Raw genomic sequence first — 12,129 nt, 5'->3', positions numbered from 1 at the left:
AATTCAACTAGCTGTGAACAGGGTGTGCAATCCTTGCCCATGTGAGCATACTGTGGTAGGACATTTCTCTAAGAAAGGCATCACCACAAGCAAACTGATGTCTTAAAGATATCTATCTACCGCCAGCCCCATTAGGGAACCTGTGCTTAATCTAGGTCTCTGTCCTGCTGCAATGACCTCTTGTCACTCTGCTACTCTGTCATCTTAATATCACACTATCATCAACCATGGATGCTGCTTCTAACGTATTTTCATGCAATTAATTGCATCAGTTGCAGTACCTAAAGAACAATGTGAGAAGCACTTGGGAATGCACATGGCTTGTACTGACAGCCTCTATCAACCCAGGGGATATTTTTATCCCCTTGGCCCCAGGAAGTAGCAGCCCTACACTGATATCTAGGGCAGACCTGGCCCAGGCCAATGCAGGGCAGTGGAGCCAGGCAGACAGTGACAAGAATTCTATTATTAACCAGGCTTCAGTTTCTTGGCATCCCTCTCCTGTAACTCACACCAGCATTGGGTGTAGGACAGAGAGATTTGTTAACAACTAAGAGTGGCTATTATTTGCCCGGGTGTTCTCAGCCCTTGTTATTGACTTGCATTTGTGGTTGATTGAACCATGGACAAAAGAGAAGAGCAAGAGACAAAGGACTGAGCAGCTGGGCTTTAGAACTGAGGTTAAACCTATCTGAACCTCAGATTTCCTACCATGCAGGTCAGAGCAAAGCTTACCATAGTTCAGAGGCTTGGGGAAACGCTGAACAGGTTTCTCGGCTCAGGTTCAAAGAAATCAGGCTTTAGAAAAACTGGATTTAAACACAGAAACAGCCTTAAAATTTTTAACCTCCTCTTTATTGGGAGGTTAACAGTTTATGGTATAGCTACTGACACATAGGTTCAACCTCCCATCTCCTCATCTCCTCATCTCCTCAGGTATCCACAAGTTACTCTCCCCTCCAACCTAAGTCCTTTTCCGTCATCATGCACTATTGTAAAACTACGAAAGCTCTTTTTGCTAGAGGTTTATAAAATTGGCAGATTTACTAGGTTCTTAAAAACCAAAGTAAGGAAATAGATAAAGGAGGGAAAGATGTAAAACTCTTAAGTGGCTGACACACACCATGAATTATTTTGGCAAGAAGTCTATTCTCCAGCCACCATCTTCCTAGATGTGCAGATTTGGGGAGAAGCAGGGGTCTGTGGGGAGCAGCAAGAAACCAAGAGACCAGGAACCCAGAACAGCAAGCAAGAGCAGGGCAAAGAGCAAACAGAAGTGTTTCCACCAGACCCTTCCTTAAATAATCTTCAGTTCCCCCAAGTCCTCTCGAGTTTACATCCTATGCAGTGTCTGCTAATCATGTCCACCTGACCTACCCTTCCTCTTTGTTTACAAGCATAACATCACGTATTCCCATAATGCACCAGGATCCCAGTGTTATCTCTATCCCATCCCTCTCCATCTTTCCCAGGAGTCCTTTGCTTTGGTGCAATACACCATATTCAGTCCAAGCTTCATCTTACATTTTTTCTGTATTGTTCTTGCTTCTTAATTTACACCTGTGAGTGAGATCATCCAGTTTTCATCCTTCTAGTTCTGGCTTATCTCACTCAACATGATACTATTAAGATCCATCCAAGATATGACAAGAAAATGGCTTCATTGTCTTTAACAGCTGCATAGTGTTTCATTTTGCATACATACCATAACTGTCTTAGCCACTTAAGTGTTCTTAGGTTGTTTCTAGATTTGGGCTATTAACAAATTGTGCTGATAAGAACATAAGTGTGCATAGATTTCTTCATGTAGGTGTCTGTTAGCTTTGGATATATCTTCAGGAGAGGAGTTGCTGAATGTTAGGGTAGATCTGTTTCTAGCATTCTTATGAGTCTCCAGACTGCTTTCCATAGGTTGGACCAATTTACATTTCTGCCAACAATGTAGGGCAGTTCCTTTCCTCCCACAGCCTGTCCAACACTTGATGTTTGTTTTTTCTAATGTATGACATTCCCATGGGTATAAGGTGGTATCTCTTTATTGTTTTTATTTGCACTTCCTTAATAATCAGCAATTGAGCACTTTTAATTATTTTGTTTTTATTTATTTATTTTATTGATTTAATAATGATTGACAAGACTGTAGGATAAGAGGGGTACAATTCCATATAATTCCCACCACCAGAGTTCCACATCCCATCCCCTTCATTAGAAGCTTTCCTGTTCTTTATCCCTCTGGGAGCATGGACCCATAGGGTCCATGGATCAGTATGGGGTACAGAAAGTGGAAGGACTGGCTTCTGTAATTGCTTCTCTGCATATGTCTGTGTTTCTTTGGATTTCTCCTTTGCAGAAGATTCTGCCCATGTCCTTTCTCCATTTTTCAATTTTTTTTTTAATTGTTGAGGCTATAAAGAACCTGTTAGCTCTTTGGCTTATGTATGGCATGTAGGTGTTCGTCCCACTTTGTAGAAAGTCTCTAGAAATAGCTTTATTTCTTTTTTTTGCCTCCAGGATTATTGCTGGGGCTCAGTGCCTGCACCACAAATCCACTGCTCCTGGAGACCATTTTTTTCCCCTTTTGTTCCCTTTGTTGTTTTTTTTTTCATTGTTGTGGTTATTATTATTGCTGCTGTTGTTGTTATCATGCTCCTACCCCCCAGTGCCCATTTCTGTCATCACCAGGGCTTTACCACCCTAGGATGATTTTCAAATAGAGAGAAAGATAAAGGAACAGAGACTGAAAGACCACCGCACTGAAGCTTCCATCAGTATGGAGGGAGCTGAGCTCGAACCGGGGTCTTGCATGTGGCAAAGCAGCATACAATCCAAGGGAGCTATTTCACTGGTTCTCGAGTGGCACTTCATAATGGGTTTTGAGGGATGTGAAGGCCTCAGTGTCTGTGCCTGCTTCCTTGCTCCCGACTTCAATAACTCTGCCCTTTTGAGAGTTTCAAAGCTGTCCCTTCCCACTGACCCATCTCTCAGATGGAAATTAGAGCTATATGGAGGAAACACATGTGTTTTGAATTGTAAAAGGAATATGTACTCTTCATAGAACCTTCCAGAGATACTGGTAAGTAGAAAGTAGAAAATGCTGAGCTGTCAGCATGTAGCCCCTCCATGATTTCTGTACAGTCACCCACATCTCTGGCCATCACTGAGATCTCTGCACTGTCGTGTTTATGGCCTTTGTCTGCTTCTCAGGTTTCCAATATATAGCTTTATATTTCAGTGTGTGTGTGTATATATGTATATATGTATATATATAATATATATTACATTATAATCACCACTGAAAGTCTTCTTTCCATCCAATACACCATACAATGACCATTTTACCTATTCTATCCTCTCTCCTGCCACCTCACATCTGGTAATCGCCAACCATTCTGTTGTCAGAATCTAAGGGCTTGGTTTTTGTTTTGTTTGTCCATTTGATTCATCTTTCACAGTAGAATGGAATCAGATAGTATTTGCCATCCACCATATGACTAACTTCACTTAGAATAACACATTCCGGGTCCATCTTTTGTCACAAACAGTGAGGGTTTATCTTCTCCACAGCTACATCGTGTTCCATCTTATATCTATGCCATTCTTCCATCAGTCGGTGCTTAGATTGATTCTATACATGTGATCTTGCCTATTGAACATAATGTGGCAGTGGACATATGACTGCATATATCTTTGAAATTAGTGCGTTTGTAGGATGGAGGAAATAGTATAATGGTTATACAAATAGACTTTATGCTTGAGACTCTGCATCACTACAAGCCATAGATGAAACGTGCTCTGATAAATATACAAAAGTGGAATTTTGGATTTTTTTTAACTGAAAACATCTTCACAGTTGCACCAGTGACAGCAGTTGTTTATTGCACACTTTGCAGAAGCCTCACCCAAGACAAGCTCAGTGAAATTTTATTGCTGGCAATTGTTCCTCACTTATCTTCCTCCTCCGCCACACATACACCTAATGATGAGTGGATCTTCTTTGCTAAGAGCTGGAGGCTTTTGTCCTTTACCTCAGTTGCCAAGAGAAATGTCAGAGAAATTGCTACTAAATTTTAGCTGCTTCTGCAGTGGATATTTTAAAAATAGGTTCCATGTAAACAGATGGTCTCCTCACAGGAGAAGCATGTTGCTGGCTGATACGTTTTATTTTATACCTTGTGACATTATTGTAAGTCTGACAGGAGAAGCCATTACTCTTCATTCAGTTGCCCCTGTTTCTGGGATGGCTTGTTTCTCCCATTTGCTTCAAGAGTTGCATGCAGCCCAGGGCTGGCAATTATACCCTATGTTGTAGGAGGTGCCAGATAGGAGGTTAGAATTAAGAGGGGATAAAGCTGGGAACACAGATAGCATAATGCTTGTAGACTTTCATGCCAGAGGTACTAAAGACCCCAGGTTCAATCCCCTGGATCACTGTAAGTCAGAATTGAGCTTTAGTCTGGGAATGAAGGAAAAGAAACTCACATTTTCACAGTTTTAAACCTTATGATCCTCTGCCCAAGCCTCTCAGTGCCCCCACTTGCTACCCTAGCCTTTGCATTATCAGAAGCTGCCTCTAGAACTGTGGGTCAAGCCCAGAAAGAAGAGAATGAGGGTGACTAGAAGGCACTATTCCTCCCCACCCCACCCCACCCCCACCCCCATCTGGAATTTCACCCAGTATCTGACTTTTCACATTGGAGATAACAGAGAAATAGGGCAGTTGGGGAGGGCAGAGATGGCAGAAATTTTCCTGGGATCACTCTCATCTTTTCTGTGCCTGCTGCCTTAGCAGCTCTGGCCAAACACATGGCTTCGCAGCCTCCAGAGGAAGGGCCACTTACCTCTTGACCCAGTTCATCTGTTTATGCAACTGAACTCATATGACTGTTGGTCACATCCTGGAAGAAGGTGAATGGGCTAGTTAACAAAGTGTATAAGGTGATTTTTGCATCGCTGCCCCATCTTGGGGGTCATGGGTTGAGCTGACTTCTGCACCTGAGTCTTCATTGGGCCTCTGCCCAAACCAACACAGCTTTGACAGACTAGCTCCCTGTGTGGAAGGACACAGCTCTAAGTTGTACCTTTTTTTTTTTTTTTAAATAAATTACTTTACTGAATAGAGACAGAAATTGAGAGGGAGATAGAGGGGGGAAGAGAGAGAGATGTACCTGCAGCGCTGCTTGTGAAATATCTCTCTGCTATTCCAACAACGATGACAACAATATTAACTAAACAATAAAACAACAAGGGCAACAAATGGGAATAAATAAATATATAAAAAAGGAAATATTAAAAAAATATATCTCCCTGCAGGTGGGAACCAGGAGCTTGGACCCAGGTCCTTGAGCAGAGTAACCTGTCCGCTCAACCAAATATGCCAACACCAGGCCTCGTTTCTCTTGCCTTTGTTTGTTCTTCCCTATCCCACTTCGAACCTGCACATCCCAGCCTTCTAGAATTTATGTGTCACCTTGGCCAAACTTGTCTTCCTCCTCTGCCTCACTCTTTGTCATCACACTTGGATGAGCGGTACTGGCTTCACCAGATGACTTACTCTGTTTTGTTTTCTCTTACATTGGCCAACCCAAAGCATTGTTTTGTGTTTTGGGGTGTGTATGTGTATCTCACCACTCCCTCTCTACTCTTCAATTCTTGCTTTTTAGCAGAGAGAGGGATGTTTCACAGATATGGGATATCCCCCCCTTACTGAGGCCTGGCTTAAAGTCAAGACTAGGACATCATCAGTGACCATGTCCAGTGATGGAGTGGGTTGGCTACACTGGTGTTGAATCAAGAGGCGAAGAAAAATGTACACAAGTGGTGGTGCCTGTTCAGATGTGAATGCATGGGGACATCCAGAACAACACCCCAAATCACAAATAAGGACGGATTCTGTATAGATACATCCTTTGTGAGTTGATATATACCACCTTCTTTAGAAAATGCCCTCTCACCCTTCTACCCCAGCAAAGACTGGTCACCCTCTGGGGTTGCTCTCCCCCTGCAGGATCCAGCTCACATGGCCCTTGGAGCAGATGACCAGCTAGCACTGCTTCCCTCACAATATTAATTAGAATTTGTAAATTTGCTCTTCATGTCACTTTTTTTTTGTTTTGTTAAAAACAAACAAAAAAAAAGTGTAAGTTTAATGTGTCTCCCATATCAGTCTATATAGTAAAAGATTGTCTTTTTAATGTCTATTTTCCACTGAGTACCTTACACCTAGGTAAGCACTTGGCTAGCCAGGAAAAACTTTGTAAAGATTGGGGGGAAGAAGTGGGAAGATTTTAGAGAACAAAGCCCCTGTTAGATGCCCCTCATGCTCTGTGACTAAATCTTGTGATTTCCTGACAAGAGACTTGTAAATTTCAATTTATGTTGCTTATTTTCAATTCATAAATGTTCAAATTAAGTAGAGACAGCAACATCACTGTTACTTTGTTAGTTTTGAACATCTGAGAAAATGCACAACTCAAGGTCAGTCACATGACATTTAAGGTGAAAAACTAAAATTAAAGGCAACTTATGACCTCTTCCCCCCTCTTTCTCTTTCTAATTTAATGTGGAAATTAAGGATTGTATGAAATTTCCCAAGGGACATCCAGGAATTAACCAACTCTGCCCACATAGTCCCACTCCCTATGCCAGGGGTCTAATGCATGATAAGCTGAGTGAACTCTAGACTGAGAGCTGCACTACACCAAATCTCTTCTTTCTTTTCTTTTCTTTTCTTTTCTTTTCTTTTCTTTTCTTTTCTTTTCTTTTCTTTTCTCTCACTCTTTTTTTATTTAAGAAAGGAGACATTAACAAAACCGTAGGATAGGAGGGGTACAACTCCACACAATTCCCACCACCCAATCTCCATATTCCATCCTCTTCCCTGATAGCTTTCCCATTCTCTAGCCCTCTGGGAGCATGGACCCAGGGTCGTTGTGGGTTGCAGAAGGTGGAAGGTCTGGCTTCTGTAATTGCTTCCCCGCTGAACATGGACGTTGACTGGTCGGTCCATACTCCCAGTCTGCCTCTCTCTTTCCCTAGTAGGGTGGGTCTCTGGGGAAGCGGAGCTCCAGGACACATTGGTAGGGTCATCAGTCCAGGGAAGTTTGGTTGGCATCATGCTGGGATCCAGAACCTGGTGGCTGAAAAGAGAGTTAACATACAAAGCCAAACAAATTGTTGAACAATACCAAATCTCTTCTTTCATTTGTATACAGGACCGTCTCTTTTTCGTGATGGAGTTTGTAAATGGGGGCGACCTGATGTTTCACATTCAGAAGTCTCGCCGTTTTGATGAAGCACGAGCTCGATTCTATGCTGCAGAGATCATCTCAGCGCTCATGTTCCTCCATGACAAAGGAATCATCTATAGGTGAGTCTTGTTTGTGGGTGACCCTGCTTGGACTGTGTCCCCATCTTAGTCTCTGGGTTTATTCCATTCTTCTTTTAATATTTACTTATCTATATATTTTGGATAGAGACAGAGAGAAACTGAGAGGGAAGGGGAAAAGAGAGAGAGAGAGGCACCTACGGGTGCCTATTTCATCACTTGTGAACCCCCTCCACTTGCAGGTGGGGTCTGGGAGCTTGAACCTGGGTCTTTATACACTGTAATGTATGAGCCCTACAAGGTGTGTCACTGCCCAACCCCTTATTTCATCCTTCCATCTCTTAAGATAATCAGTTGAAAAAAAATTTGGAATTAAGTTCATAAAGGTGTGATTGCCAATTCAAATAAAATGAATAGTGAGGAAATTATGACACTGCCTACAAATTGAAACATGCCCTCATTTGGTATTTATAAAACAGGCAGAAGCAACTCAGAAGAGTGTATTCTTGAATTCACTCAGCTAGAATTTGCTCAGGCTCTGTGACAACCAACTCTTGCAAGATGCTGAACAGACTGCTGATCTTGATTTTCTGATCTAACATTTAAAGTGTTCCATTCCATTCCAAGACTCATGTAAACTGAGGAATATGGCTAACTGTTGCACTGAGTTGCTGTTAAACGGATCTTGGTAATAGAGGGTAGCCATTCGAGCCTCTGGAGAAGCTAATCGGTGACCTCCTTGTTCAGTGTTCTCCTAATAATATTTATCATTGGCTGCCTTCTCCCACATATTGTTTGATTCCATTTTAACACATGTAATCTCTTGCTGATAAATAGAGCTTACATTATTTGGAATTGGAGCTGGGTTAATGCTGTCAGGTCCCTAAACTCAAGGGATGCTAGATGAAACTAATGACACAGAGACTGGGTGAGGTAAAAAAATGTAAGTTGGAGTGTTAGAATTTTTTAATTTTTATCCTTAAATTTACCTTTCTTAGGCCAGAGAAATGGGTCACCAGGGAAGGTGTGTGCCCTGCCATGTGCATGACCCAGGTTCGAGCCCTGGCATCGCATGGGAGGTACCATGGGCTCAGAGGAAGCTCTTTTTCTTTTCTCTCTCTGAATGAAAAGATGGTTCAAGATGATGAAATTGTGCATGTGTGAGACTTTTCACCCCCCAATTTTTTTCCCTTTCTTACCTGTTGTCACTGTCCTCCTACTCTTTAAACCACATTATAACTCGGTTCCCACAAATAATCCATTTTCCCCTTTAGAGATGCAATTGTTGGTCTCTTTTGAGGAAAAAAAAACATTTGTAATGGAAACATGGTTGTTGAATGAAGTAAAGAATTTCCTGACTAAATATTGCTGTTCATTAGCCTTGCCAAATGTTCTTCCTTTCCAGCAAAACTGACACCATTGTTAAAATATAAGTGTTTGAAAAGCTATATATTCGTAAGTACTCTGGGAATCAAAAGGGGAAGTGTGAAACTGCTGGGATATGCAACATGGCTCAGGAAAGGGGGCAGAACAGAATGGGCAAGCTCTGGGCACTATACCAAGATAGCATCTAGTTTCTTCTCAGCGCAGAACCCCAAAGCCTCAACTAGATCTAGTCCTTCTATTAGCGACTTGGCTGTGAGGTGGAGAAGGGAGGGTACAAAGCCTAGAGCCAGACCTGCTCCCCAGCAGTGGTGTTTCTCTGAAACAACCAGAATGCTCTGCTGATTCTCACACCCTGAGCTGCCCTTTGGTGCTTTAGACACCTGTGTTGGGAGCTTGCTGGACCACACACTGTGTACTGTCCTGAGTGCTGATGGAGGGGATCTGTGGCCCTGCCAAGAGTTAGATTCAGCTGTGAGCTCTGTCTCTGTTTTCTTCTCCATGGTTGCTCTTCTTTGTTTTCCATGGAGGAAACCTTCCCCATGTTTCTTGTGGGAGGTGAGGGGATGTGAGGGGAGCCCAGAGGCAGGAGGGGATGACAGAGAGTGAAGCCATGTTTGTGAAGCGTACATTTCCATCACTGAGCTACACCCCTGCCACCTCCACATTTAATTTTTAAGAATAATGACTCCTCTACTTGAGAGGGACTGCTCTTGTAAATTAAAGTAACATTAGTCACAGTGACAAGAGTGAAACTGAGTATTTGTTAAAGGCTAGGCATTTTATCTACATTTTTACCCCAGCTCTCCAAAACTTCTATTATGAAGCAATAATAGTGTTGGTGTTACGATATGTTCTCATTTAACACACTGGATAATTTCTTGGAAATGGTAACTTTAAGTCATTTAACAAACCAGATATTCAAATAATGTTACAACATTTAGTGCTGACTGGGTTTTTTTTTTTTTTTGCCAGCATTATAACAAAGTGACATGAACTAAGCAACATTGCTTAAAGACCTATTGTATTTAGATGAGTAACTTGAGTCTTATAATATCAATCTCCTTCCCTTCTTTCCTTCTTCCCTTTCTTCCTTCCTTCCTCCCTTCCTTCCTCCCTTCCTTTCTTCTTTCTTTTCTTCCTTTCTCCCTCCCTCCCTCCCTCCCTTCCTTCCTTCCTTTTTTTTTTTTTTTCATTTTCTCTGTCATCACTGGGACTTCATTGCTGAACTGACTTGATTCAGACAGAGGGAGAGAAGTAAAGATACTATAGCACTAAAGCTTCCTCCAGCATAAAGGGGACAGGTCTCAATTGTGGGTTGTAAGCATAGCAAAACCATCTGAGTGAGCTATTTAATAGCTAGTCTACTAAGTGATAGTAAAACCAGAATTCAAAATATGCTTTTAACCATGGGGTTGCCCTATTTCCTGGGGAGAGACATGAAAACTTAAGAGCATTCCTAGAATGGGCTTTTTATCCACCTTTTGTTAACAGGGCAACTTTAGTTCATGAAAATGAGACAGGGATATGTCCTAGTTCATTCTGGCTGCTATAACAAAATACACGATTACCATGTGCAAAGACCCAGATTCAAGCCCCTGGTCCCTACTTGAAGGGGAAAGCCTCACAAGCAGTGAAGCAGTGCTGCAGGTCTCTTTTCCTTCTCTCTCACTATTTCACCCTCCCCTCTCAATTTCTCTCTGTACTATCAAATAAAAAGGAAAGGGGAAAAAGGCCACTGGGTGCGATAATCCTGGTGGCAGTTAAAAAAATACATAAGACTGGACTGTGTATGTATTGAGAAGTTCTATTTCAACTTTTGACATCTGAGGTTCAATTTAATTTTAATTTTTTTTCACCAGAATACTGTTTATCTCTAGTTCATAGTGGTGCTGAGAATTGAACCTGGGACTTCAGAGCCTCCAGCATGAAAGTCCTTTGCATAAACACTGTACTGTCTCCCCTTCCTGAGTTTCAATTCTGATCATTTGTTTCAGTTTACTCCTCAACTTGAATCTCAGATCCTGATACTGCTTACTTTGACAGGGACACACTTAATTAGGATAGATTTCCATGCTGTTTTTATCCTGTGGTTTTATTTCACCGGTCAGCTTAACTCCATTCAAGGTACTGACCTGAAGATAGTCTTAAGGATAAGCCATTGAAAGCCAAGTCCTTAGAATTCATACACAGTAAAGGGCACACTTGGGTCACAGAAGATGTGAATTTGATCCAGTGAGCAGTGAGAAACTTGGGAGCATCAGACAACATCATTTATCATGCATGCCCTGGACTGGCATTTACCAAAGCCAGAACAGTCTCCTCTGGTTGATGCTTCTGATCTGTCCAAACGAAGAGCTATTGCCTATTATCCCAGAGGTTGTTTATTTTCCAGCAAGTTATAAAGATGGTACCATCTGCAAGTCACTGTTCAATAAGATACTAGAAGATATTAACTTAGGAAGGCAGACAGTGATGCATTGGGTAGAGGACACATGTTACAATGAATGCTCAAGAATCTCTGTTCAAATCCCCAGTCCCAGGAGTCGGGCGGTGGTGCAGGGGTTAAGCACACGGGGCGCAAAGTGCAAGGACTGGCTAAGGATCCTGGTTCGGACCCCCAGCTCCCCACCTGCAGAGGAGTCGCTTCACAGGCGGTAAAGCAGGTCTGCGGGTGTCTGTCTTTCTCTCCCCCTCTCTGTCTTCCCCTCCTCTATCCATTTCTCTGTGTCCTATCCAACAACGATGACATTAGTTACAGCAACAATAATAACTACAAACAATGAAAAACAACAAGGGTAACAAAAAAAGGGAAAATAAACAGATAAATACAAATCCCCAGTCCCCACCTGCAGGGAAGAAGCTTCACAAGTGTTGAAGCAGTGCTGTAGGTGGCTTATGTGCTTCTCTCTCTGTCTCTCTCTGTCTCTCTCTCTCTCTCCCTTTCCCTCTCCCTCTCTCTCCCCCTCTCTCCTCTCTCCTTCTCCCTCTCCCTCTCCCTCTTCCCTCTCAAATCCTCTCTGCTTCCTTCCAAAATCACAAATTGTGTGTATATATATCTTTAAAAGGATATTACCTTAGACTTCCTCTGATATGACCCTTCTTTCACTTGGTCAGCTGTGCCTTAGGAGGGAGGAGCCAGGCTAGTTATATTTATTAGATTCCCACTTGTGTTCTGACCCTAATTTTTAACTATGTTTTCTTGTATTGCATAGAGGAACATAAGCCCAGTTCCTAAGAAATACAGCACAACAAAGGTCTGCTCTTTGTGTTTGGTTGGAAAGAATGCAGCCTATCTTGACCCAGAGACCAAGAGGAGGCTAAGGAGAAAGCAGTCCATGAGTCACTATACTCAGAGGGGTAAAAAAAAGATTATTCCTTCCTTTCTTTGTCCCGGGTTGTGGGGGCTGATTGGGAGCCCA

The 12,129-nt window shown here is 42.3% G+C and overlaps 1 protein-coding gene and 1 long non-coding RNA gene across 2 annotated transcripts in view; one reads left to right on the top strand and one right to left on the bottom strand.

The window, feature by feature from the left end:
- LOC132533432 (uncharacterized) overlaps window positions 1–12,129 on the bottom strand; it is a 941,342-nt gene that overhangs the window by 621,945 nt on the left and 307,268 nt on the right. The gene's annotated exons all lie outside the window — the stretch shown is intronic.
- PRKCH (protein kinase C eta) overlaps window positions 1–12,129 on the top strand; it is a 256,943-nt gene that overhangs the window by 181,485 nt on the left and 63,329 nt on the right. The window contains exon 10 of the mRNA XM_007519272.3: window positions 7,212–7,366. Coding sequence (XP_007519334.1) covers window positions 7,212–7,366 — 155 coding nt within the window. The remainder of the gene's footprint in view (window positions 1–7,211; window positions 7,367–12,129) is intronic.

Source organism: Erinaceus europaeus, chromosome 16 (assembly GCF_950295315.1).
Source record: "Erinaceus europaeus chromosome 16, mEriEur2.1, whole genome shotgun sequence".
NCBI lineage: Eukaryota > Metazoa > Chordata > Mammalia > Eulipotyphla > Erinaceidae > Erinaceus > Erinaceus europaeus.
The sequence above is the reverse complement of the archived record's forward strand: the minus strand, read 5'-3'. Positions and strand labels throughout refer to the sequence as shown.